The 27408-nt window shown below is 44.2% G+C and overlaps 1 protein-coding gene across 4 annotated transcripts in view; it reads right to left on the minus strand.

Moving 5' to 3' along the window:
• The window catches only part of CNTRL (centriolin), a 50419-nt gene that overhangs the window by 17249 nt on the left and 5762 nt on the right, over positions 1 to 27408 (minus strand). For 2 of the 4 annotated variants that reach the window (XM_058159065.1, XM_058159066.1), the window contains exons 6-27: positions 26855 to 27041; positions 25665 to 25858; positions 24285 to 24404; positions 21802 to 22024; positions 20740 to 20849; positions 19870 to 20064; positions 17615 to 17768; positions 16458 to 16678; positions 15551 to 15727; positions 14749 to 14871; positions 14247 to 14389; positions 13221 to 13428; positions 11923 to 12102; positions 10401 to 10580; positions 9313 to 9429; positions 6957 to 7095; positions 6661 to 6803; positions 5856 to 6039; positions 4232 to 4527; positions 2440 to 2645; positions 1620 to 1812; positions 155 to 285 (exon numbers count right to left, since the gene is read on the minus strand). In XM_058159065.1, the coding sequence (XP_058015048.1) occupies positions 155 to 285; positions 1620 to 1812; positions 2440 to 2645; positions 4232 to 4527; positions 5856 to 6039; positions 6661 to 6803; positions 6957 to 7095; positions 9313 to 9429; positions 10401 to 10580; positions 11923 to 12102; positions 13221 to 13428; positions 14247 to 14389; positions 14749 to 14871; positions 15551 to 15727; positions 16458 to 16678; positions 17615 to 17768; positions 19870 to 20064; positions 20740 to 20849; positions 21802 to 22024; positions 24285 to 24404; positions 25665 to 25858; positions 26855 to 27041 (3824 nt within the window). Of the gene's footprint in view, positions 1 to 154; positions 286 to 1619; positions 1813 to 2439; positions 2646 to 4231; positions 4528 to 5855; positions 6040 to 6660; positions 6804 to 6956; positions 7096 to 9312; positions 9430 to 10400; positions 10581 to 11922; positions 12103 to 13220; positions 13429 to 14246; positions 14390 to 14748; positions 14872 to 15550; positions 15728 to 16457; positions 16679 to 17614; positions 17769 to 19021; positions 19261 to 19869; positions 20065 to 20739; positions 20850 to 21801; positions 22025 to 24284; positions 24405 to 25664; positions 25859 to 26854; positions 27042 to 27408 lie in introns of those variants that run through there. The other 2 variants (XM_058159067.1, XM_058159068.1) reach the window with 2 other exon arrangements.

The raw sequence follows: 27408 nt of genomic DNA on the forward strand, positions 1-27408 counted from the left end.
GCAACTGCTACACGCCCGTAAAAGCAAACAAGGCTGTTAGTTAAATTAGAAGCAAGAACTCTTTTATGACTGTATGTTCGCAATCTCCTGAGCCGCCATCTGGCCCTGTTATGTTGGGGTGAAGAGCGTGCTCTTCGAAGTCGCTTAGGTTCACCTGAGCTCCTGATCTGCTTTCACGAGCCTTACGGCCATCTCCCGAGTCCGTCGTTCAAGCTCCTCAGCTTCTTTCTCGGTACGAGACAAGTGTTGCTTAGCGGTGTTGTATTTCTGAATAGTCTCTTTGGTCTAGAAGCAGAAAACAAAAGCGCTATAACCAGAGGTGGCCGTAACATACTGTAACAACCAGTTTGCCCAGAACTGAAAACTTGAGCGTGCACATGCGTGTGGCATCGAAAAGTGCCTGATCTTCGGACCTTCCGTCGTGAGCTAAAAACATACTTATTTATTCAAGCGGGACTGGCATAATAGTTTGATTTTAAATTGGGGTTTTATTAATATTCTTAAATATTTTAAATTTAATTTTAATCATTAGCCGTTTTGTAATTTTGCTTTGTTTTAATTTGTTTTAATTGTACATATTTTGTATTTTATCTCCGGCTGTACACCGCCCTGAGTCCTTCGGGAGAAGGGCGGTATAAAAATTCAATAAATAATAAAATAATAATAAATAAAAAAGCTGGTGATTATATAGGACCGTGAGGGCGATGACCTCTCTGTGGACACGCGAGCCATCGCCCCCAATTCAGCTCCGCCGCGCATGTGCGCGTGCCCCATGCCGGCTATCTGGGCGTTGGGTCTATGCCATGCATGCACAGGGTGCATGGGGGGGGCACGCGCATGCACGGGGGCAGGGCATGTGCAGTGGCTGCGCGTGGGGTGGGTCCCATGCAGGAGAGCTGCATGGGCACCCACAGGGGCGGGGGACATGCGCAGAGGGTGCATGCACATTGAATTTTGGGGGTTCGGGTGCACGCGTGTGCTTTGGGTGCTCGATCCGGAAAAGGTCAGTGATATAGGACGTGATAGCATGGGTGCGGTTTGCCTGAACCGGTCCGAACCGGCAGCAGCCCATCACTGGCTATGACTGGTCAAAGAAGAATAATTCTAGGTCGGGGCATGGCCAGTGTCACGATAAGACGATGCGAACCCGGGAACTCTGGGAAGAGCGTCAAAATTCTGGTCGATTTGGGGGTCCTCAATGGACCATAGCTGTCCTGGAGGGACAGCGAAGAAAGAAGGCACCGGCCTGCGCGAACAGGGAAGTTGCAAATTCCCTGCAGCACCGGTACCCAGCCTTTGACCCAACGACAAGGAAAGGCAGCCATTAGATGCTGCCAAAGTCGGGACGGCCACACAAGAAGATTGAGCAGGAGGGGAGATCAGAACAGAGTGTTGTTACCGGGCGAGCGATTGGCCAACTCGCAGGTAAGAAGAAAAAAAAAAGAATAATTAAATTCTTCTTCTATGACTGGTCAAAGAAGAATAATTAAATTCTTCTTTTGTGACTGGTCAAAGAACAATAATTCTGTTACTCAGCTCTTGGAAGGGCTGAGACGATATAGGACAAACAACCACGAGACGTCACTAGCAGGTATTTTAAATCAACACATTAACATTACCTTTCCTCGAGTATTTTCGAGCTCGGTTTCAGCTTCGGCCAGAAGACAGTCTGCCTCTCTGAGTTCTGCCCGTCGCTTCAGAAGTGTCTTCTCCACACATTCAATTTCATCCATGATACTTTCGTGGCACTGGATCGAATTCTCCAATTCCAGGTCTGCAGTGAGGGCGTCCCCACGCCCTTCGATCAAATCTCTAAAGCAGAGAGGAAGGAAGGAAGGAATGGAGACAGGTACCAAAAAATGCCATTGATTTTCTGCCGTCGTCCTTAGCTAAATTGACCCTATCCCTTAAACACCAATTTAAGGTAAACAAAGGAAAGGAAAGGGAAGTCATTCATTTAATAAATAATAGTATGAAATAGATAAAGTCATCCAGACGAGAAAACATGGCTTGCTCCATACATCACAGGAGCTTGACAGGAAAAACTCGCTAAACGGTGTCTCCTAGTTCTTTCTTGCTGAATGGGCTAAAAAATTTTTTTTTTAAATGTGCATTTATATCCCGCCCTTCTCCGAAGACTCAGGGCGGCTTACACTATGTCAAGCAATAGTCTTCATCCATTTGTATATTATATACAAAGTCAACTTTTATTGCCCCCAACAATCTGGGTCCTCATTTTACCTACCTTATAAAGGATGGAAGGCTGAGTCAACCTTGGGCCTGGTGGGGCTTGAACCTGCAGTAATTGCAGGCAGCTGCTGTTAATAACAGACTGTCTTACCAGTCTGAGCCACAGAGGCCACGACATTCCACCCAGAGGAAAATCTCAGCATAGATTTTATCGTTGTTGTTGAAAGTTTTGCTATAGAGCTTGCTCACTTGCGTTTACTTCTCTTCTGGGCTACCCGCTGCAGCTCTGCGACTTGGTATTCCAGCTCTTCTTTCTCCTTCAACAAGTCCTGTATGCCCTGGTTCAGTTCTTCCATCTCTTTATTAGGTTCACGAGAAGTTCTGGAGGACCCACCTTTGTGTCGCTGAGACCTCAAGGTCTCTATGCTGTCTTCTAGCCTCAAGATATCATTTTCCTGCAAAAGATGGAGATCAGGTGCATCATTATTAGAGTCTCTCTGTCTCCCGATCCAATCAGGGGATTCAGTACTTAAGGGGCTGCCAAAGAAGTAGTCAAAACTATTTTCCAAAGCATCAAAAGGCAGGACAAGAAAAAACGGATGGAAACTAATGAAGGAGAGAAGCAACCTGGAATTAAGGAAAATTTGCTTTCAGAAATTGTGGGTGCTTTGTCACTAGAGGCTTTCAAAAATAGAATGGAGAACCATCTCTCTCTCTCTCTCTCCCTCCCTCCCTCCTTCCCTTCCTTCTGGAAAAGAATAGAATTTTGTATTGGCCAAGTGTGATTGGACACACAAGGAATTTGTCTTGATGCATATGCTCTCAGTGTACATAAAAGAAAAGATACCTTCATCAAGAATCATAAGGTACAAAACTTAATGATAGTCATAGGGTACACATAAGCAATCAGGAAACAATCAATATAAATCATAAGGATACAAGCAGCAAGTTACAGTCATGAGAAGATTAATAGTAGTGAAGATTTAGTAAATAGTTTGACAGTGTTGAAGGAATTATTTGTTTAGCAGAGTGATGGCGTTCGGGAAAAAACTGTCCTTGTGTCTAGTTGTTCTGGTGTGCAGTGCTCTATAGCGTCGTTTTGAGGGTAGGAGTTGAAACAGTTTATATCCAGGATGTGAGGGGTCTGTAAATATTTTCACAGCCCTCTTTTTGACTCATGCAGCATAGAGGTCCTCAATGGAAGGCAGGTTGGTAGCAATTATTTTTCCTGCAGTTCTAATTATCCTCTGAAGTCTGTGTCTGTCTTGCTGGGTTGCAGAACCGAACCAGTTATCTATCCTATCATCCATCCATCCACCACCCGCCCACTCTCGCACCTGTTTTGGGGTGTCCTGTTTGAGCAGGGGGTTGGACTAGAAAAACCTCCAAGCTCCCTTCCAACTATTATTCTATGCTCTGCCTAGAGCAAAATGGCTCAATACATTTGTCACTATCCTTATCGTGCGGTCATGCGGTAGCCTAAAGGTAAAGGTAAAGGTTCCCCTCGCACATATGTGCTAGTCGTTGCCGATTCTAGAGGGCGGTGCTCATCTCCGTTTCAAAGCCGAAGAGGCAGCGCTGTCCGAAGACGTCTCCGTGGTCATGTGGCCGGCATGACTCAACGCCAAAGGCGCACGGAACGCTGTTACCTTCCCACCAAAGGTGGTCCCTATTTTTTCTACTTGCATTTTTACGTGCTTTCGAAACTGCTAGGTTGGCAGAAGCTGGGACAAGTAACAGGAGCTCACCCCGTTACATGGCAGCACTAGGGATTCGAACCGCTGAGCTGCCAACCTTTCGATCGACAAGCTCAACGTCCTAGCCCCTGAGCCACCGTGTATGCATCATTTCTAGATTACTGATGGATAGAATGGATGAAAGGGGTTCGGCTACACTGATGGCTCCCATCTCTCAGCCACAAACATAATGAGTAAGAGACTGAGAATGAGTTTGAGAATGAGTTTCTCAACTCATAAGAGAATGAGTTTCTCCTCTATCGATAATGAGTTCCGTTTCAAAACCCGATTATGTAGCCTCTTACCAAGTTACGGTGGTCGGGGATGTTGCAATGAAGGATGCCCAGGGGAACCAACGGCACCGAATAGTTAGCAGGAAGAGGACCATAATGCAGCTGGACTCCGGTGGGAGGTGAGCCGTAGACCACGGATGTGGGAGCAACTGGGCCTCCATTGGCTTGCGTGGAGGGAGGTTGAAGGCCATACAGCACTGTCCCCTGGGGTACCGGGTTGCCATCTGGCAGCAGGGTATAAATGATGGATCCAGGAGGCAGAACGCAAGAAGCAGCGCTGGGGAGGGTTTCACTGTCACCTTGGTGCCCTTAGGGTGAGACACAGTGGACAGAATGGCAGTTAAAACACTGGAGGGCTTGGATAAGAAACGTTTTGTAGAACACAAAGACACGAAGAGCGAAGAAGGGCACTTTCAGAAAAAGAAACAGTGTGTGCAACATTACTTCGGAGCTGATGGGTACAAAGGAATTGTTATTGGGTTTTGAGCTGCCTGGTTTATCCAGGTAGTCCTCGATTTACAACCACAACCGAGCCCAACATTTCTGTTGTTAAGGGAGGCATTTGTTAAGTGAGTTTTGCCCCCATTTTACGACCTCTCTTTCCACGGTGTTTAAAGCGAATCACTGCGGTTGAATAAGTTAGTAACCCGGTCGTTAAGTGAAATCTGGCTTCCCCGTTGACTTTGGTGGTCAGAAGATCGCAAAAGGGAATCCCGTGACCACCACCACCCAGGACACAGCAACGGTCATAAATATGAAACAGTTGCCAAGCGTCAGAATTTTGATCATATGATCATGGGCATGGCGCAAAGGCCGTAAGTGTGGAAAAACGGACGTAAGTCATTTTTCAGAGCCGTTGCAACCTTGAACAATTAAACAACTAAACGAACTGTTAAGTCGAGGACTATCTGAAATGCAGGGTGTTCGTCACTTTGAATGCTAATCGTATGAATAAAATGCCCTTTACAGTCAGGGTTACAATCAAAAAGCTTGCTGAGGCATTCCCAGTCTTTGCCTTCAACTGGTTCCTAGTAACATACTGGACGTAGCAAGGAGAAATTATGACCTTTTAGTTATTTATCAAATTTGAAAAGCACCCATCTCCCTCCTAGGAGCAAACAGCTACGCCTGGGCAAATAATCTGCCAGCTTTCCCGAGAACCGTGATGGCGAATCTATGGCACACATGCCACAGATTGCACGTAGAGCCATATCTGTGGGCACGTGAGCGTTGCCCTAGCTCAGCTCCAGCGTGTATGTGCGTGTGGCCAGCTGATTTTTGGGCTTTTTAGGCCCACCGGAAGTCGGGAAACGGGCTGTTTCCTGCCTCTTGGGGGGAGGGGGGTTGTTTTTGCCCTCCCCGGGCTCCTAGAAAGCCTCTGGAGCCTGGGTAGAGTGAAAAACAGGCCTACTTGGCCCATTGTGTGCCAAAAGTGGGGGTCGCATGGGGTGTGTATGTGTGTGTGTCACGTGCGCATGCATGGGGGGGTGTCGGGGCACATTGAATTATGGGTGTGGCCATGCACGTGTGTGACCCCCCCCCCACGCTTCCCCCACTTTCCGCATGTGACGGCAAAAAGGTTAACCCTCACTCCTCTAGAAAGTAACTTGCAAGATAGATAGCTGAACTGACTTACTGCCGGAGGAGGGTTCCTGCAAGCCAGCTGGGCCTGAGTTGTGCGCGCAGCACTCTCTTGATGTAGGATAATGTGCTTTCTTGCTTTCGGTCAGCTTCCTGTCCTGTTTGACGATGGGTGTTGACACGGGACACTGTAAGATAATGCCCGAATCTTTGGTGCTCTGAGACGCTGGAGTAGACGCCTTGGAAAAGGAAGATAAATAACAACAAATAACCAACTTGAGTTGAGACAAATATTCCCCAGAGGGAAGGGCCCCAGTGTAATGAGAGCATTTCAGGCCAAAATAAGAGAGTAAAAGCTATTACTTCAGATCGTGGGGGAAAAATAGCTTGCAACAGTCAGAAAGACACCTATTGTACAATTATGAGGGGTGGTTCCGTGGCTAAGAGACACCGAGCTTGTCGATCGAAAGGTCAGCAGTTCAGCAGTTCGAATCCCTGGTGCCGCCTAACAGGGTGAGCTCCCGTTCCTTGTCCCAGCTTCTGCCAACCCAGCAGTTTGAAAGCAGGTAAAAAATGCAAGTAGAAAAATAGGGACCACCTTTGGCGTTGAGTCATGCTGGTCACATGACCACGGAGATGTCTTCGAACAGGGCTGGCTCTTTGGCTTTGAAATGGAGATGAACACCGTCTCCTAGAGTTGGGAACGACCAGCACGTATGTGCGAGGGGAATCTTTACCTTTATCTTTAACTCCAGATATATATATTTTTTTAATGAAAACAAGGGGGCAGCCCTATAAACAACACGGCCTGATTTGAATTGAAGTTTCTTTCGAGGCAGACGATGTGATGGTTTTCATACCTGGGATGACGACGGCACAAAAAGGAGATGCTGACTCTGCTGGAGTGGAGCCACGAAGCTAGCGATGGTATCGTTCTGCTGAGAGATGGTACGTCGGAGCTCTTCGATTTCCCCCAGTATGCTTTCAATTTCAGCCCTGTTGCCTACAAGAAAATTTAAAAATTCAGTGGGTTTTTTTAAGCGTCGGGTTGTCTTATTGTTTTCAGCGTGTTAGCTATTCTGTCGGCGCCACTTCTTTCGTGGAAGAGTGCAAGTTCATCCACGTTTGCTAAAAAGTGAAGAGTAAAGTAACAAACCGTTTTTAGCCTGATCTAAGGCTCGGTGGAGTCGGTCCGTTTCTGCTTTCTGCCACTTCAGAAGCCCGTTCAACTTCTCCCACTCTTCCTTTTGAAAATGCGAAGCCGCCACCTCGGCATCATTCTTTTCCAATTCCAGCTGCAATGTTGAAAAGCAAAGGGATGGAATCAAGATCACGTGAAGTGTTAATACCACTTTATAAGGCCTTGGTAAGGCCACACTTGGAATACGGCATTCAATTTTGGTTGAATGTAAAAAAGATGTTGAGACTCTAGAAAGAGGGCAGAGAAGAGCAACAAAGATGATTAGGAGACTGGAGGCTGAAACATATGAAGAACGGTTGCAGGAACTGGGTATGTCTAGTTTAATGAAAAAGAAGGACTAGGGGAGACATGATAGCAGTGTTCCAATATCTCAGGGGTTGCCACAAAGAAGAGGGAGTCAAGCTATTCTCCAAAGCACCTGAGGGCAGGACAAGAAGCAATGAATGGAAACTTAATCAAGGAGAGAAGCAACCTAGAACTAAGGAGAAATTTCCTGACAGTTAGAACAATCAATAAGTGGAACAACTTGCCTGCAGAAGCTGTGAATGCTCCAACATTGGAAGTTTTTAAGAAAATGTTGGATAACCATTTGTGTGAAATGGTGTAGGGTTTCCTGCCTGGGCAGGGGGTTGGACTAGAAGGCCTCCAAGGTCACTTCCAACTCTATTATTATTATTATTATTTTATTTTGGGTGGAAAATGTTTGCTTTTGAGGGTGCCCCATACCAACTCCTTCACATCTATCGATCTGACCAATTTTGACATGCTGTCAAAAATTGGTGGATAGATTTGAATCCCAAGCAGGGTGGATAAAAATCAATGGCTTTTTAAAAAAAAATAATCTAAAAAGTGGGGTTTGTTTTATTTAAATTGATTTTTTTTATTTAAATCAGATTTTTTTTTTATTTTTATCAAATTTATTTTAATATAAGGCTTTGGGAGTAAAAATCTATCCAAAGATAGTTTTCTATTTAAGATACATTAACGATTTAGTTTATTCAGCATGAAATGTAGCTTAGTTTTGCAGAATGAGGAGGCTATATATTCTGCGATATTTGGGATTGTCGGTGAGTCAACAGCAGGTCAGAGGAGGAGCCGCTGTGGGACAGAGATGACAGTTCCTCTTTAAAAATTATGATTTAAATTGAATTGATTTAAATCAAGCCTTTTTTACTAGGGATTTAAATCATGATTTAAATCGACTGCATTTAAATCAAATCCACCCTGATCCAGGGGTGAAATCCAGCAGGTTCCGACAGGTTCTAGAGAACCGGTAGCAGAAATTTTGAATAGTTCGGAGAACTGGTAGTGGAGATTTTGAATAGTTTGGAGAACTGGCAAATACCACCTCCTGCTGGCCCAAGTAGTGTGGGAATGGAGATTTTGCAGTATCCTTCCCCTGGAGTGGGGTGGGAATGGAGATTTTGCAGTATCCTTCCCCTGCCACACCCACCAAGCCACACCACTGCCCCGATCCCACGTAAAACCAAGAAGGATCACAGGGGTCGAAGACAGTATCTTGAGTCCTCTCCCTGGGCAGAGAAGACATGATGGATCCAGCCAAATGATGGCGTGGGATCTTCCTAAATCTTCCAGAGATATTTTGACACCGAATTTTCAATTTTAAAGGACTTTGGGAGGCCCCAAATTCGACATTGTACCTCCTCCATCTCGGGCATCTTTCACTCCAGTCTTTAGGTCAATAGTAATAGCACTTCGACTTTCAACAGTTTGTTTAGTGACCATTCGAAGTTATAACAACACTGAAAAAAAAGTGACTTAGGATCGTTTTTCACAGCAGCCCTGTGGTCACGTGATCAAAATTCAGGAGCTTGGCAACTGACTCATATTTATGACGGGTTGCAGTGTCCCGGGCTCATTTTATCGCCTTTTGCGACCTTCTGACAAGCCAACTCAATGCGGGTTTGACAGATTCGTTTTAACAACCGTGTGACTAACTTAACCGCTCCAGTGATTCACTTAACAACCGTGGCAAGAAATAGGGCAAAACTCACTCAACAAATGTCTCAGTTAGCAACAGAAATTTTGGGCTCAATGTTGGTCGTAAGCCGAAGACTACCTGTATGCCACCCCGTAGCGCATCACAGTCCTCTCTAAGTGGTTTACAGAGTCAGCCTATTGACCCCAACAATCTGGCTCCTCATTTTACCCACCTCGGAAGGGTGGAAGGCTGAGTCAACTTTATCTTTTGTCAGGATCGAATTCCAGACTGTCGGCAGAGTTTGCCTGCAATACCGCTTCTTAGCCACCAGGGCTCCACTATGAAAAGGAACATGCAAACATAACATACCTGCGCCTCCTTTTCTCTGAGAAGCTTCTGCAGAAGTCCTATTTCTGTCTCTGCTCTGGCCAGATCCTTAGCCGCTTGAGTGGCCTGCATGCAGAATTTTTCTGCCTCCTGAAGCTCCTTCAGTTGGGGGGGAAATGGACAGTGGGAAGAAAGGCCAGATCAGTTTGGAGTAGCGTTTTGCAGATGGGATTGTGCATTCAACTAATTTACAAAACAGCAGCTGTACAGACTTTCAATGCTCTCTCAGTGTTCAGTGCTACCGTTCTTTGGAATCTCTTTCTACCTCTTGCTGGATTCACCAGCATTAATATAAATAAAGTTTATATATAATGGTAAAAGGGACACGGTGGCTCGGTGGCTAAGATGCTGAGCTTGTCAATCGAAAGGTCGGCAGTTGGAATCCCTAATGGCGCATAACGGGGTGAGCTCCTGTGACTTGCCCTAGCTTCTGCCAACCTAGCAGTTCGAAAGCAGGTAAAAAATGCAAGTAGAAAAGAAGACGGGGAAAGGTGAGGAAGACGAAAGGGGAAAGAGAGAGAGTTAGAAAGGGTGGAAGAAGAGAGGAGTGGGGAAGGAGGAGAGGAAGTAGAAAAGTGATGGAGAGAGTAGAAGAAGGTAGAGAAGGGAAAAGGAAAGGTTCTGTTAAGGAAGGAAATGGTAGCTGAGCAGGCCCGAATAAGTAACAAATGAAAGTTAATGATTAATGTTGAATAAGAGACTACATTAAATATGTTGTTGGAAAATGGAAATAAAACTTTTTTTTTTTTAAATAGGGACCAGCTTTGGTGGGAAGGGAACAGTGTTCTGTGCGCCTTTGGCATTGAGTCATGCCGGCCACATGACCACGGAGACGTCTCCGGACAACGCTGGCTCTTCGGCTTTGAAACAGAGATAAGCACCGCCCCCCAGAGTTGGGAACGACAAGCACCTAAGTGTGAGGGGAACCTTTACCTTTCTTATAACAATAAATGATAAAATATAATGATAAAGTTTGCTTAGCTACAGGTCTCAAACACAGGTTTCCTTTCCGTAAGCAATGAGGATTTGGTTGTCACCATTTTGAGCGGGGAGTTTCTGCAGCACCGTACCTCGGAACGTTCCCAATTGATTTTGAATACAGTCCCATGAAGCGACTGGAGCTGGTCTTTGGCTGCGCAGAGTTGGGCTGTGGCCTGTTTATCGGAAGCGGAAATGGCTTCTTTTAACGCCTTCAGCTCTTTGCTGAGGCTGTGGAACTGCAGCTGTGCCCTCGCGTCTTCTGCCTTTTTCTGGAAAGACCCACAAAAGTGCACTCAACGGATTTGAGCAAAGCAAAACAAAGCGCTGAAAGCTACAATAAAATAACCAGGATTCAATTTGGGATGGGGGAGTGCAAAGAAGAGCAATTAAAATGATTAAGGGCCTGGAGACAAAAACACATGAAGAATGGTTCCAGGAATTGGGTCTGGCTAGTCTAGAGAAAAGAAGGACTGTGGGGGGGGGGGGACATGGTAGCAACATTCCAGTATTTGAGGGGCTGCCACAAAGAAGAGGAGGGGGCTCCAAACCACCAGAAGGCAGGACAAGAAATGATGGATGGAAACTAATCAAGGACAGAAGAAACCTGGAACTAAAGAGAAACTTCCTGACAGTGAAAACAATTCATCAGTGGGACAGCTTGCCTCCAGAAGTTGTGGGTGCTCCGTTACTGAAGGTTTTCAAGAAGAGATTGGACAGCCACTGTCTGAAATAATAGTCCTCCAAGGTTCCTTCCAGCTCTATTCTATTCTATTCTATTCTATTCTATTCTATTCTATTCTATTCTATTCTATTCTATTCTATTCTATTCTATTCTATTCTATTCCATTCCATTCCATTCCATTCCATTCCTAATTTCTTTTCTTTTCCTTTCCTTTTCTTATTTCCTTTCCATTCCATTCCATTCCTAATTTCTTTTCTATTCTTTCCTTTCCTTTCCTTTCCTTTCCTTTCCTTTCCATTCCATTCCATTCCTAATTTCTATTCTATTCTATTCTATTCCTAATTTCTTTTCTTTTCTTTTCCTTTTCTTCTTTCCTTTCCATTCCATTCCATTCCATTCCTAATTTCTTTTCTATTTTTTCTTTTTCCCTTCCCTTCCCTTCCCTTCCCTTCCCTTCCCTTCCCTTCCCTTTCCTTTCCTTTCCTTTCCATTCCATTCCATTCCTAATTTCTATTCTATTCTATTCTATTCCTAATTTCTTTTCTTTTCCTTTCCTTTCCATTCCATTCCATTCCATATTTCTTCTCTATTCTTTTTTCTTTTTTCCTTTCCTTTCCTTTCCTTTCCTTTCCATTCCATTCCTAATTTCTATTCTATTCTATTCTTTTCTATTCCATATTTTTTTTTCTTTTTTTTTTCTTTTCCTTTCCTTTCCTTTCCTTTCCATTCCATTCCATTCCATTCCTAATTTCTATCCTATCCTATCCTATCCTATCCTATCCTATCCTATCCTATCCTATTCTATCCTATCCTATCCTATATCCTATCCTATCCTATCTTTCCAACTGAATGCATCTACACTAAAAAACAAACCAGCAGCTGAGATATTTTTTTAGACCTTTAGTAGACCTTCAAGAGGAGATACCCACCGTATTCTCCAAGTCTTCCAGCTCGGCAAGGATTTGTTCTTTCTCCTCATCAGCTTCTTGAAGCTGTTGATCGGTGAGGCCCTGAATTTCCTCCATGCTCTTCAGCTTTTCAACGAGATGCTGGATTTCACCCTCTAGCTGCTGGACACGAGCCTCGTTCTGCCTCCTCTCGGATTTAATCTAGATAAACGCAAGACACAAAAGGGCGAATGATACTAAGGACTGGATCTAGATAAATACAAGTAACAAAGGAAAGTCAGTGAATGACATTAATAAGGAATCTTGTCAATATCAGGCATTCCCCCTGATGCAAAAATAAAAAAAAAAGTTTGGATTTTTTTTTTAGTTTAAAAGGTGGGGAATGAGAAGTGGGAAGGAACAGGTTGAAAGTCTTATTTTACTAAAACAAACATGACATGAAATGCATCAGCCCCGTTCCTTCCCACTCACTTACAATTTTTCCTGCTGTATTAATAATTGTAATAGTTGTCATTTTTTAAATTATAACTCAACAGCTGTTTTTATAGAGGAGCTCTGATCTTCAGATATACTCTTAGGGTCTCACGACCGGGGATTGGGGACCCCCGCCTTAAAGTCTTCAGAATCGTAGTTAAAGAACAAGGAAATAGGAAAGCAGCCAAATATAATGAGACAGAGAGAGAGAGTTCTGTTTAATTAGATGCCGGTAAGGATTAAGGATAGAGGGACGCGGTGGCTCAGGGGCTAGGACGTTGAGCTTGTTGATCGAAAGGTCAGCAGCTCAGCGGTTCGAATCCCTAGTGCTGCTGTGTAACGGGGTGAGCTCCCGTGACTTGTCCCAGCTTCTGCCAACCTAGCAGTTTCGAAAGCACGTAAAAATGCAAGTAGAAAAAATAGGGACCACCTTTGGTGGGAAGGTAACAGCGTTCCGTGTGCCTTTGGCATTGAGTCATGCCGGCCACATGACCACGGAGATGTCTTCGGACAGCGCTGGCTCTTCGGCTTTGAAACAGAGATGAGCACCGCCCCCTAGAGTCGGGAACGACTAGCACGTATGTGCGAGGGGAACCTTTACCCTAAGGATTAAGGAATGAGCCAAATATTTTCTGCAGAATATTAGTTGCAGAATTGAGGAAAAAGTGCCCCATAAAAACAACGTATTATGAAAGTTTTCTGCCAAAATGCGGAATGACCTTTCCTCCCACTTGCTATAATTTTCTATCTATCTATCTATCTATCTATCTATCTATCTATCTATCTATCTATCTATCTATCTATCTATCTATCTATCTATCTATCTATCTATCTATCTATCTTACTTTGGCTTCTGCAGCTCTGTTGCAGGCCAGTTTATACTTTTCTTGGGCTTCTTCCAGCTCAGCTCGCTGAGTAGCCAGCTCTTTCTGGAGCTCTCTCTCCCTGGCCTGGGCCGATTCGTTTTCTTGCTGGGAACGAGCTAAGATCTCGGCAAACTGCTTCTGCACCTCCGCCAGGCTCTTCCCTAATACGTCCTTCGAGTTATGGCACCTGTTGTAGAAGAAGCAAATAATAAAAAAAAAAGATTATGGAGATTTAAACAATAAACTAAAATAAATAAAAAACGTCCTATCGGGGAAAGTGAGGATGAAGAAGAAGCGGAAGGCAAAAAGGGGAAACCCGCCACATTTCTAAAGTTTGGCGGAGACGCGATTTCCCCAGGAAAAACCCTTCATGAATTTTAGAAAGTAAACATCCAAAATGTTCAAATGCCTCTCCTCAAGTGTAAGCGCACCTAGAAGCTTCATTGGGCTGCCTAGGACTAAAATTACTCAAGTCTTTCCAGATGTATCTTCCATTCCCATTGTCAGGTCCACTATCTTCGGCTTGGCGCCACGCTGGCGTCCTGCCATCAAAGGACTAGGAGGAGGGATGGGGACGACGACAAATGGGCAGTAAAACTGTATGCATCGGTATGCTTTGTTGTGTGGGAATTTGGAGAGAGGGATGACAGCTGAAGAAAAGCAGATCAACGTGGAACCGGTTCAAGGCATCTTCAAGGCCGTTTCCCCTGAGCATGGAAAATTACCAGCCCAAATACCTCAGGGTTCCCAAAACACCCCGAGGACATCACATTGGCTAGATTTGGACCTGTCATGGGGGAAAGGACGGGACTGAAGGAAATACCGTAGTTTTGTACTGATGCACAGGAAAATCAGATTCCGCCTGACATTACTGCAACAACCATCTCTTAGTAAAAGTACCTTTCACTTCAACCAAATGGGAGTCGAGGGTTTTCCTTCCCTAAGGGATCAGACTGGGGTAGGTCTGACACCCACGGACTTAGGACTCTCCTGATTTTATCGCACCTGATTTCTGTCCCAGTCCGCAACTTTTGTTTGAGTTCGTTCACACGTGCTGAAACTTCCTCGGGATGAATTAAGCTATCGGCTGTGTGATTCAGTTGCTCCTGTGTGTCTTTCAGTTGCTGCCTCAAGAGGTGGTTGTCTTTCTGATAGATAGATAGATAGATAGATAGATAGATAGATAGATAGATAGATAGATAGATAATAATTTATTTATTTTCATTTCAGTGGTAGAATAAAACCTACAGACATCTCATCAGAACATTAACAGTGCTGCACATTTGCAAACAAGATTTTTTTTTTTTTGGTCATTCAACTGTTTTGTTGTTATTACAACAAATAATAATTTCTCTGGCATAAAGGTTTTGTTAATTTTTAACAGACCTGAATGACAAGAAAAGACAGATACGCAATTGGTTTTCTCTGAACATTCATCAGGCTAATATTAATTCTTGGGAAGAAAAGGAGTAGAGCTATGAATGCAATTGGGGAAAAAATATTCTACCTGCAGCAGTTTGAGTTGGGAGAGCAGCTGATTATTCTCCTGTTCCCTCTCTTCGCACAATTGTGCTTTGGCCAAGGCATTCTCCAGGGCCTGCCTCTCCTTGCTAAGCTGAGACTGTTCCACCTGTAACCCCCAATCAGAAGGGGAAAAAAAAAACGAGGTAGAAAGCAAATCTTTCAAATGAAACTAAAGCAACCTGTCCCCCAAATTGAGCTACTGGATATTGATTTACATTTTTCTTCTAAAGGCCCTAAAGGCCCTGAAGATGAAGTTCCCATTTCTCAACCAGGAGCACTCTGCAGGCCTCCCAAACTCTCTCCGTGCCCTGTTTTTTTGCAAAAATAGGCCTGTGTTTGCAAAAAACAGGGTGTGCAGAGGGTTTGGGAGGCTGCAGAGTGCTCCTGGGGACTGGGGGGGGGGGGGAGAAGCCCCTGTTTTTGCGAAAAATGGGCCCGCTTTTTTGCACCTCATTTTTTTGCAAAAATGGAATGAGTGAGGCAGGGCTTCGGGAGGCCAAAAATGGCTGTTTTCACACCAACATTTTCACCCTCTTTTAGGGGGGAAAAGATGTGTCTTATACTCTGAAAAATATGGTATCTTTGCCTACCTCAGTGCTTCTCAATTATTTTCTATCATACCCCCCTAGGAAGAAGAAAACATTTTTCGCGCCCCCCCGCGCGACTGTAAACACGGGGCTTAGCTTGTTATGACAGTGTTTGCCGAGGTCAAACGCGCCCCCCTTTACGGAGCCTCGCGCCCCCCCTGGGGGGCCCGCCCCACTATTTGAGAAGCACTGGCCTACCTGAATAATCTGTTTTAACTTCTCCAGGTCTTCCTTCTGCTGGCTGGCTTCAGTGTCTCGAGCCTTCAGCTCAGCTTCCAGCTCAGCCTCGTAAGCGCTGATCTCTCCTTGGGCTTCCTGCAAGGCCTCGTTGAGCTCACGTTGCTGTTGGAGAGCCCGTTCCAGGTTCACCGTTTCCTGAAATCAAAGGTACCTTTGGAGCCTTCCTGTCAACCTGTCCACAATACTGCACAATGTGGACTGTGGAAACTAATCAAGGAGAGAAGCAACTTAGAACTAAGGAGAAATTTCCTGACAGTTAGAACAATTAATCAGTGGAACAATGTGCCTCCAGAGGTTGTGAATGCTCCAACACTGGGAGTTTTTAAGAAGAGGTTGGATAACCATTTGTCTGAAGTGGTGTGCCTAAGCAGGGGGTTGGACTAGAAGACCTCCAAGGTCCCTTCCAACTCTGTTATTCTATTCTATTCTATTCTATTCTATTCTATTCTATTCTATTCTATTCTATTCTATTCTATTCTATTCTATTCTATTCTATTCTATTCTATTCTATTCTATTCTATTCTATTCTATTCTATTCTATTCTATTCTATTCTACTCTACTCTACTCTACTCTACTCTACTCTACTCTACTCTACTCTATTTCTATTCTATTCCTGACAGGCATGCTTGTTTCCTTGAGCACGTTTCATTACCCAAACTAGGTAACATCATTGGTGTTAGGCTAGAGAGCACCAACGAGCCCTCATTTCAATCCTGAACTACAAATATTATCCTGTACTGGTGCGATTTTCAGTCAAAAAGAGAGAAAGAAAGGGATCTGATCAAAACTACATTTCTGAAGCTGGTAAGGGTGATTATAACCTTGAATGGCCAGGTTATAAAGACAGTTGTCTTCCTAACTCACTTTTCTCAGGTTTTCGGCATCGATGGCAACTATTTCCAGCTGGTTCCTCTCTTCCTCTACCTCTTCCAGTCTTTTCAGCAAAGCTTCCTTCTCTTTCCGCAGCTCTTTGCACTCATCGGTAGCTTGTTTTGTCTGACTCTTAACGTTCTCGAGGTATTCCTGTAATCCTAGGATGACTTCTTCCAAGTCTTTCTTCAGGGCTTCGTTGGCTGCAATCTGGCCTGCAAACAGATATTAATGACAATTCCCAAGCTACCCCCAGATATTTCTTGCAACAAAACCTATTATTGATGCTTTAAACCAGGGGTCACCAACCTTTCGGACCTCAGGGACCACTAAATTCATAATTTTAAATCCCGCGGACCACTAATATGATCTGCCTAATGACCGGCTGAGTGGGCGTAGCTAGGTGGTCATGTGACTAGGTGGGTGTGGCCAACTTGATGTCACTCACGTCGAGGGGTGCCTCGCCTGCCTCTATTCGCCCCTTCCAGCCCCTCCTCACCTGCCCACCCAGGCTCTTTAGGGCCCCAATAGGAAGCAGTTGCTGGAGCTAAGCAGCCACCATGAGAAAGAGTTGGCAAAGCAGCTGGCTCAGTTCAAATTGGATCTGGCCGAGAAGGAGGCTCAGCAGAAGCACCTCACTGAGGACTAGGAGCATAGGCTTTCCAAGCAGAGGGAAGACCCGCAGGAGTGCAAGGCCAGGTACAGGCGCCTGGCCGCTCAGCGGGCTGAGATGGTCAGCCAGTTCCAGGCTATGAGGCAGTCCCACTGGAAAAAGGCCCTCCAGGTCTTTGCCACCAGCGGGTCTTCCCTCCAGCCTTCGCCCAAAGCCCCACACCAGGCGGCCGAAGCAGCCCCCGAGTCGGAATTTCTGCCCCCCTCCGACCCACACAAAAAGTTCCAGAAGGGGGGAGACTCTCTGCAGCAACACAAACATTCATTGCATGTATCTGGCCCAGGGGCCGTAGTTTAAGGACCCCTGATTTAGTGCAATATTAAAAATGCAAATAATTTTTCTGCCGACCACCAAAATTTTCTCACGGACCACCAGTTGATAACTGCTATTTTAAACGTCCGCACCCCGTACCACCACACGTGGCCAGTTCGCCATAAAGGTTTTGGACGGAAGAGGGGATTGCAAAGGAGAAGGTTACCATCCGTGAGCTGTTGCTCCAAATCCCGGATTTCTTCCGTTTCATTTGCAATCCTGGACAGCACGTTATCCAGGCGGCTTTCCAGTTGCTTGCAATGCCTCCTCATCATGTCGAGTTGCTGCTCTTTGCTTGCTTTCTGGGCCTTCATATGAGCCTAGGGACAGAATGGATAGATGCTGAGACACTGCAAAGAATACAGGTGTTGAGGTTCTGGAAAGAGTGCAACAAAGATGTTTCGGGGGCTGGAGGCTAAAACTTATGAAGAATAGTTGCAGAATTAAGTATGTCTAGCTTAATGAATAGAAAGACTAGGGGTGACACGATAGCAGGGCTCCATATTTGAGGGGCTGCCACAGAGAAAAGGGGATCAATCTATTCTCCAAAGCACCTGAGGGCCGGACAAGAAACAATGGATGGAAGCTCATCACGGAGAGTAGCAACCTAGGACAAAGGAGAAATTTTCTGACAGTGAGAACAATTAATCAGTTGAACGGCTTCCCTCCAGTAGTTGTGGACGCTCCATCACTGGAGGCTTTCAAGAAGAGACTGGACAGCCTTTTGTCTGAAATGATGTAGAGTTTCCTCCTTGAGCAGGAGGTTGGACTAGAGAAGACCTCTGAGGTTCCTTCCAACTCTATTATTCTATGTTCTATGACAGTTCAAAGCAACGCAAGAAAACAAATATCAAACACCCTCAACAACTAACGTAAGTATTATATGCAGTAACTCGGGGTTTTTTTTTTTAAAGGTCACAAAACCCGTTCTAACCTGAATTATGGGCTTTTCCCATATAACAACATCTCCTGACAGCGCAGCCCACCTAAGCTGTCCTCATAGCAGGTTTTGTTACAGTGGTCTGTTTGCACTGACTTAGAATATAGCTTGTAGGTAGATTCTGCATGCTTGATTCGCTCAAACTGGGGTTCCAGACTACCAATTCCTATCGCTATCTTGCATTTGGCTATTTCTAGATCTATAGCGGGGGAAAAAAAGATTGCTTGGACTGTCAACTTCCAAAATAAAAGCAACGGTTATAAAAACAACCAATGAGGAATCTCAATGCTTAGTCGAACGGTCCCTTTACAAAATCCAGCAATTATTTTTAAAAACGCAAAACCGTAATGACTCCGATTCCAAGAATGCAACGATTTCCAGATACACTCCCTGAAGCAATGCAAAAAAAAAAGAAGGTTGAAGCACGTTTCACATGAGCACAATCACACACTCAACCAAGCTCCTCGGCCATTGTTGACACACCCACAATCATGCTAGATCCTTCTGCCTTTTTCTACAGTCTATCTACCGCCGAGTGCTGTCAACTCCCGTCCAAGGTCCCTGCAGCTGCTGAGCTGCCTCCGGAGTCTTTTGACTGGGGGGGAGGGGAGGGGAGGGAAGGACAAAACTTACACTGCTTTCTTTGTCTCGCCTCCTTTTCCCCTTCCCGCTCAGCATGTGAAATTCATTGTGGGGAGAAAAATGCAGCAACGGAAGGAGTTGCTTAAGCAAGTTTTCCCCCTAATCTCTTTTCTCGTCCTGTGCATTGTCCGCTGTTTTGACAGTTGCAACTCGGGCGAGGAAGTGGTTTTGAAAGAAGCCAGCTCCGGAGACCCGTGAGAGATTCTTTGTGACGCTTGCCCAGCGGGAACGTGCAACGTGCGTGCCAATCCCTGCTTGTCTCGGCTAATTGGGCTCTGCCCTGTTTGCTTTAAATCACAACACAGGAAGCTGCGGCAGCCAATCGGCTGTAGGAGTGGCAGCAGGCACTTCTGCTCTGAGAGAGAGAGGCCGGCCACTGGAGGAAACAGCTTCCTTTTGTTTCCGAAAGTATGGGGGCGGGGGGGGGGGAGGCGGGATGTCAGTTTTGAAAGGCTGCAATCTTGGCAGGGTTTTATGTTGTAGTTTTGTGGCCTAGGCGCACAAAAATTAGTTTGGGACAAGAAGTATTATTCACCCCCCACGGGATCGAAAAGCTAGATGGGGCTGATTTGCAAACGATCGACGCTGAAGTAATTTGCGCCATTCCGCAATTGCCAAAATAAAATTTTAAAAAATTGGCTTAATGAAAGCTGGCTTTGCTAAAGGAACTCTGGGTAGGTGGAACCGCATCTAAACTTCCTGCAGACCAAGTGGCAATCTTGACAATAAACAGAGGCGTCTGACTGACGTAGCTGGCAAAAACTCAAAGCTGAGCTGGAACAGATCTCTAGTTAAAAAGAAAGCAACCCGTTTCAAAACGGGAAGATGTTCACACTTACATGTCTTGGGTCTTTAGGATCCAGAGAATCTAGGAAACTTTGCAAGCCTTCTAGCTCCTTTTCCTTTTCCGCCATTTCTTGTCGTTCTTTCTGCATCTGTCCCTCTAGTTCCAGAGCCTCCTCTTGCAACCGATGAACGAGACGTATCTTGTTGCTCAGCTGCTGCCGAAAACAATCCTTTTCTGCTTCAGATACCTGGAGTTGAAAATGCAGAGAGTATATAACCAAAGAAACCTGGGAAAGAATGAGCACGCAAGAGATTCTCAAGCTAGAAGCTTGGGTGTAAAAACCTGGAATCTCTTGCCATTCAAAAATCGGGGTTCCCACTCCTGCTTTTAGACGTCAACCCTCCTTGCGTTAATGGAAATTAATTCCAAATATAAGTGCACAGGACTGTGGCTTTTGTGGGTTTCTGGGTCAGTCTTGTGTTTTTATGCTCGGCAACATTGCCATAAATGACAAAAATGGAAGATAAAATGCTAAATCTTTTCTTTTATGTACACCGAGAGTTTATGCACCAAAGACAAATTCCTTGTGTGTCTATTCTATTCTATTCTATTCTATTCTATTCTATTCTATTCTATTCTATTCTATTCTATTCTATTCTAAATGTGTTGCTATTGTTCCCATTCCAGATGAAGGATCTTTTTCCTCTGAAAAGCATCATGTCCTCACTTCCCCAGTTTAACAGCCTTGAACTGGGATTCTTAAAATGTATCCTTTAGGCACAAAAACACTCCCATTAAACCATTTTTAAAAAATCTTTGGTGTATTGGGATCAACGCAACACATGAACGGCAAAGCGGAAATATGGTTTAGCACATTGGGTGAGCATAGCTAAGATTGATCATCATACTCATTTGTTCCTACCTTTTTCTGGGCGACTGCATCCTGGACTTGTTTAAGCTCCTCGGTGACTTTTAAGACCTGCTGCTCTGCCCTGGCGACTTCGTTGTGCAGCGTGGCCAATTTTTCCTGGGCTGAAAAAAATATATATGAAAAATTAAGATTCAATTGAAACGGATTAGAAGCCGGCGATGTGAAAGGCATCTCTCTGTTAGAAAAGCAAACCATTTTTAATGTTGAGATAATAATTGCTGCCAAAGCTTTTAAAGGGTCTTCTCTTTCACGCACAGGGTTTGAGAGGCTGCTGAGAGGCTGAGGATCAGAGAAGGGTTTCAAAAGAAAGATCAAAAGAGCAACGTAATTTGACTTTAAATCCAATACCCTCTGAAGCTATTTCAGTGCGTCTTACTGGAATTTACCATGCTAGCTAAACCTGTGAGATGAAGAGCGGTCTATTTCCGGTCAACTCTGTGATTGCAAGGGACTCGATTCATTTACTGATATATTAACATCAATCAAACGTTTGACTGAGAGGTTGCCACAATGTAAAAAAGATGTGGAGACTCTAGAAAGAGTGCAGAGAAGAGCAACAAAGATGATTAGGGGACTGGAGGCTCAAACATATGAAGAACGGTTGCTGGAACTGGATATGTCTAGTCTTATGAAAAGAAGGACTAGGGGAGACATGATAGCAGTCTTCCAATATCTCAGGGGCTGCCACAAAAAAGGGAGTTAAACTATTCTCCAAAGCACCTGAAGGCAGGACAAGAAGCAATGGATGGACACTAACCAAGGAGAGAAGCAACTCAGAACTAAGGAGAAATTTCCTGACAGTTAAAACAATCAATAAGTGGAAAAACTTGCCTGCAGAAGTTGTGAATGCACCAACACTGGAAATTTTTAAGAAAATGTTGGATAGCCATTTGTCTGAAATGGTGTAGGGTTTCCTGCCTAAGCAGTGGGTTAGACTAGAAGATCTCCAAGGTCCCTTCCAATTCTGTTATTCTATTCTAGGTCATTCCAACGCACAGAAGCCTAAGCTCACAGCTCATGATTTCAAGGTAGGACAAGGAAAGCTGTTAATACCTTCTTTAATCTTCCTCTCTTTCTCCCCAAGCTGTTCGTTGAGCGACTGGAGAAGATTCTGTTTAAGCTGCTGGGCTTCTTGATGTTCCTCCTTCTCTAGGTTTCCCATCTGCATCTGCTGAGCCTTTCTGGGGATGTAGCCTTCCAGAGCAAACATGTTCCTTTTGTACCTGGCCTTGCCGATGTAAGGACTTTCACCCGGTACGTTGTCAAATTCAACATCCTAAAACAGGAGAAATAATGCAGGAGTCCAGGGATGTTAGAAGATCATCTGCAAAGCCAGCGATCTGAACCATGAGACATTCTGGGAAAGTTTATTTCGCTTTTGATTTAAACAATGGATCCTGCTACTAATTCTTATTCAATCTATATATATATATAAATAGCTGTGTGTGTGTATGTTCCAGCATAACTCTGGAACGCCTCGAGCAATTTCAACCAAACCTTGTACACAGATGACTTACTCTCTGGAAAAAAAATACTGTGGAGGTAAGACACTCCTAACACCCCTCGGGGTGAATATAGTGGCTGCGCCGCCCAGCTGATCTGTCCCGGCGGCCTTCTGCAGCGGCCAGGCACCACCTGCCGGGCCATTCTGGACGGCGAGGATTATTGGCGCCAGATGGGTGTTGGCCACGGTGTCAGCCATGCGCAGCCCCAATGCCGCCAGCCACTGGATGGAGGTTACCGGTGTGCATGGGCAGCCAGATGGACAAAGGGTGGGGCCCAAAGACTTATAGTGATTTTGTGTATGATTTTACTTTATAATGTGTATGCTGTATGTATACTTTTAAAAGCCTGTAAGGATTGGGATACATAAATACCCAAGCACTGCCGGGTTATAGCTAGTTAAACAAATAACTAAAAACTTTGGACAAGTCCCCTTACACTTTTGTGGATTTTATCTTCTTCAGGCAGCCAATTGGGAATTCTCATATAATTCTAGCTTGTGTGTGTGAGGGATGGAAATAAGAACATCTAAGAGTGAAGAAAGCACTCAAAAAGTCTTCCCTAGCTTTGATACTTCCATGTTTTACCTCCAGACTACATGGCCTATTCTTAGCACGTGGGGCTTTGAGACATGCATCTCAGGAGGTAACCAGTGTTCTGTCTCCTTCCCCACTTCAAATGCACGAGCTGGCCTTCAGCCAGTGGTTTCACAGCTCTTATCAGTTCTGGCAGAGAAATCGCAGCTGCCTGCCAAAGTTCAGACAAATGACTCACGTAGCAAGACTTTCAGCTCTTTTTGAAACGGTTCAGCTAAACTTTTGCTTCCTGTGGAGTGAGAGCAGTCCCAAAGCTCCTTATATATCCTGTGGGGTGGGGCTCCTGCCCCACCCTTCCTTTTGATGATGCCACCTCTCTAATCTTCTGAAGCCAAGCTTGATTATTATTATCAGCTGGGTCTGAAGGCGTAGCCTGGGGAAGGGAGGAATCAAGGGATGACGGCCTCATTATGTCCTCTGACTGGTCTGGTTCTGGCTCCTGGAGCCAGGCCAAAGGAATTGGTGCTCCCAAGGTAAGCCTTACTGGCCCTTCCCCCTCACTTTCGGAGTCACTTTCGGGGCCAGGTTCGGGGGCTGGAGTCACAACAATTAGGGTCAAGGAAGTCTGTGTTAGAGGCTTCAACTATGCTGAGCCTCACAAATTTAAGTATTACCCTCCCACTCTCTCCCAGGATGAAAAGATACCCTGCAATGTATTGAGGCTGCATAGTTTGGAAGCGCAGTGTCAGCGTTCCAGAAAACCCCCCTCTCCAAGTAACAACTCTGAAGCAAGCATTTTTCAAAGTTCCAGCTTAATATGGCTTCCAAAGCTGACATGCAGAGTGTCCCATGAAAACATGGTCCAGTTCAGGGTGGTATTCTGCCAGTTCTTACCGTTTCTCCAGAAATTTTGGAAGGGAAATTTTGAGTAGTTTGGAGAACCGGCAAATACCACCTCTGACTGGCCCTGCTCCCATCTATTCGGAGATTTAGTTTCCTTCCCCTGAAGTGGGGTGGAAATGGAGATTTTACAGTCACCTTCCCCCAGAGTGAGGTGGAAATGGAGCTTTTACAGTATCCATTCCTGGACCGGGGTGGGAATGGAGATTTTGCAGTATCCTTCCCCTGCCATGCCCAGCAAGCCACGCCCACAGAACCGGTAGTAAAAAAAATTGAATCCCACCATTGGTCCAGTTCCAAAAAGGACTCTTTTCGTTACTCCTTCCATAAGTCTGCAATGAACCAAAGGAAGGAGTATAGAGTTCTTGGTGCACTCTGAGCTTGTTGGTTTTCTTGCAGATGTTTCATTACCCAACTAAGTAACACCATCAGGGCCATCATCATCAGAGGAAGAAATAATCCAATCATCTTAAACGTGTTTTAAGCCCTTCTTCTCTGGTCATCCCACTGAGAACAGGGCTACCAGAAACTGGGCTCCTGTATTAGCCAAAATTTTAAGACTGCCGAAAATCAGAACATCCCCTTTCCAAGAATTACCTCCACTGGATAATAGCCCAACGGCTCGAATTTGGCGTCGATTTTATAGAAAGCCAATTCCTGTTCCAGCTCATACTGCTTCTGGCAAGCTCGAGTCAGTTCCACGGTTTTCTGCTTCAGCTAACGGAAAATGCAGGGGGGTAAAAGCAACGTAAGTTGATACATACAAGCAGTAAGTCAAGGTCACAGCACAATAGTGAGTGTGGATTACGGGACCAAGTGCTTTAACCATCGTGTAAGGTATGGTTTAAAGACCCAAGGTGTGCCGAACAATCCATGATGGGTTTGTTCACACAGAAGGCAAAGCCAAAACCAGATTCACATGATGGCTTAGCGTAACGAATGTCCTGATACAGTGTACGCAGAAGTTGTGATACAAGCAAGCAAACATCTGGGTGTATTTGATGTATTTATACGGTCAGCTGCAGAACAGCGTTTATTACAGTGTTGTTTTTGCTTTTCATGGATGAAAATAGTTGTGCAAAAAAATTGCTGCATCCCAGACATTTATTTCTTAGCACATACCAAATAAAGAGTCTTGACACAGACACAACAAAGTAATGGGTTATGTGTTTCCTAAAGGTTTTTTTTAAAGAAAAATGACCAATTCAAGAGGTTTTTTGAAAACCGTTTTAAATTTTCACAGCCATGCTCTATCTCCTGCCGTTTTCAGATTGTTCTGAAGTGGCTGGAAAAGGGGGATTTGTTCAACTTCGGGTATTTTTCTTTTCTTTTTTCTTTTTAAGGAGCCGAAAGAGAAAAAGAAACATCGTTCCTCTTGCTAAGTAGCCTCCTTTGGAATTCAGAGATGATCCGAGGGTATTACTGCAGCCCTCAACTTATAACAGTTTGTTTAATGACCGTTCAAAGTTACAACGGCACTGATAATAAAGTGACTTAGGACCACTTTTCACTCTTACAACCGTTGCAGCACCCCCAAGGTCATGTGATCAAAATTCAGACGCTTGGCAACTGACGCATAGTTATGACGGTCGCAGTGTCCCGGCGTCACACGATCTCCTTTTATGACCTTCTGACAAGCAACATCAATGGGAACTTAAATACTGTGGCAAGGAAGGTCATTAAACGGGGCAAAACTCAACTTAACAAATGTCTCGCTTAGCAACCGAAATTTTGAGCTCAATTGTGGTCGTAAGTGGAGGATTACTTGTATAATCTTATTTTGAAATTGGGCTGGTGGGGAAGTAACCTTAGCTTGATTTGCTCAGGAACTGATCGACTAACCATAGTTAATAAAAACACAGTTAAGTATCGGACAGTGGATCACATAAAGTATTTAACTTCATATCAAGCTTGCAAGCAATCCATAACCTTAAAATAGGATCTATGGTTGCCTAACACAGATATACGTTGCTTTACCAACTCATTTTTGGTTTCCAGTTCCGTCTCCAGGTCTTTATGGCTCTGTTTCTGCTGCTCTTGCTTCTGTTTTAAGGATTTGTTCTGCTCCTCTTGTTGCTGGACCTGCTCTAGCAAACCAGACTGTCTGTTCTGCAAGCATTCCATCTCCTTGGTCATCAGTTCCAGGTTACGTTCCAGGTGTTCTATCTCTTCTGCAAAAGACAAGCAAGCCAGGAGGGAAAAAAAAAATCACGCCCAGCTTCTTCTTGGCAGGAAAGCTAATAAATAACACAAATTGGATTGACAGACCCAAACCGAATGTTTGTTTATAACTGAGAGAGAAAAACAAGTAGGAAGGCCAAAGACATTGCTGAGGGAAGCCTGTTACACAGTGTGAAGCTATTTACTGACAAGTTCTTGTCTCTCGGATAGACCATATAGAATTTTTTTAGAATAGAATAGAATTTTTTATTGGCCAAGTGTGATTGGACACACAAGGAATTTGTCTTGGTGCATAAGCTCTCAGTGTACATAAAAGAAAAGATACCTTCATCAAGGTATGGTAGGATGGATAAAAAAATCGATAATTAAAAAAAAATTAAAAGAAATCAGATTTTTAAAAATTAAAATCGGATTTTTAAAAATTTACAAATCGGGTTTTTTTTTAATCGAATTTATTTTAATAAAATGCTTTTGGAGTAAAAAAAAATCTATCTAAAGATACTTTTCTATTTAAGATACATTAATAATTTAGTTTATTCAGCGTGAAATGGAGCTTAGTCATGTAGAATGAGGCTACTGTCGGTGAGTCTGCAATATTGGGGCTGTCGGTGAGTCAACAGCGGGTCAGAGGAGGAGCCGCTGCGAGACAGAAATGACAGTTGCTCTTTAAAAGTTATGATTTAAATCAAGTTGATTTAAATCAAGCCTTTTTACCAGTGATTTAAATCATGATTTAAATGGACTTGATTTAAATCAAATCCACCCTGCCATATGGACATAAAATGTGGGTTACCATCCAACTGCCACAAGCAACCCTTCTCTGTAAAAAAAGCATGACCACAGCCTAAAATAAAAATTGGAACAGTTCATTTTCAGTTACAATCCTAAACGCTTCTACATAAGGAGGTTTTCACCTAATGCAATATATGTTTTTAGAAGAAGCTATTCCGAATGCGTAATGATGGTTCGAGCTGGCACTTACGTACCCAAATTAAATCTTTCAAGGGCTTCTTCCCTGTCACAATTCGTCACCGGCTGGCCCTCAAGATCTTCCAGTGACCTCAGGTGGAAGATGGTATAGAGACGGTAGTGAGGTAGGTTCACCACGGGGTTGTCTGCCAGGAACAGAGAAGTCAAATCTTTAAGAGGCTTCAGTTTGGCTACTTCGTGGAGCTGAAAGGAAATAATAGACAATAATTTAAATAATAAATAAATGCAGGGAATAAATAAATAATAAAAGGACTTAAGACGCTGAGGCATAAGTTGGGGGTTAGTTTTCTGCTACAGATATGTAATGCATCAGACCATGAAATGATAAGCTAAATGGTTCTTTTGTGCTAAAAATGAATAGAAATTGATATAACCCTGAAGATGTTCTACCAATCATGATGCATCATGTTAATTTCTGGAGTTAAAAAAAAATCTATTGGATAGATACAACTGAAAAGAAGTCTGTATGAATGCTACACAAAGACAGCTGAATTCTAAAGTAGGGGAACCTTTTTTTTTAAAAAAAAACACCCGTTTTTTCTACTATAGT

This window comes from Ahaetulla prasina, chromosome 16, assembly GCF_028640845.1.
Source record: "Ahaetulla prasina isolate Xishuangbanna chromosome 16, ASM2864084v1, whole genome shotgun sequence".
Taxonomy (NCBI): Eukaryota; Metazoa; Chordata; class Lepidosauria; order Squamata; family Colubridae; genus Ahaetulla; species Ahaetulla prasina.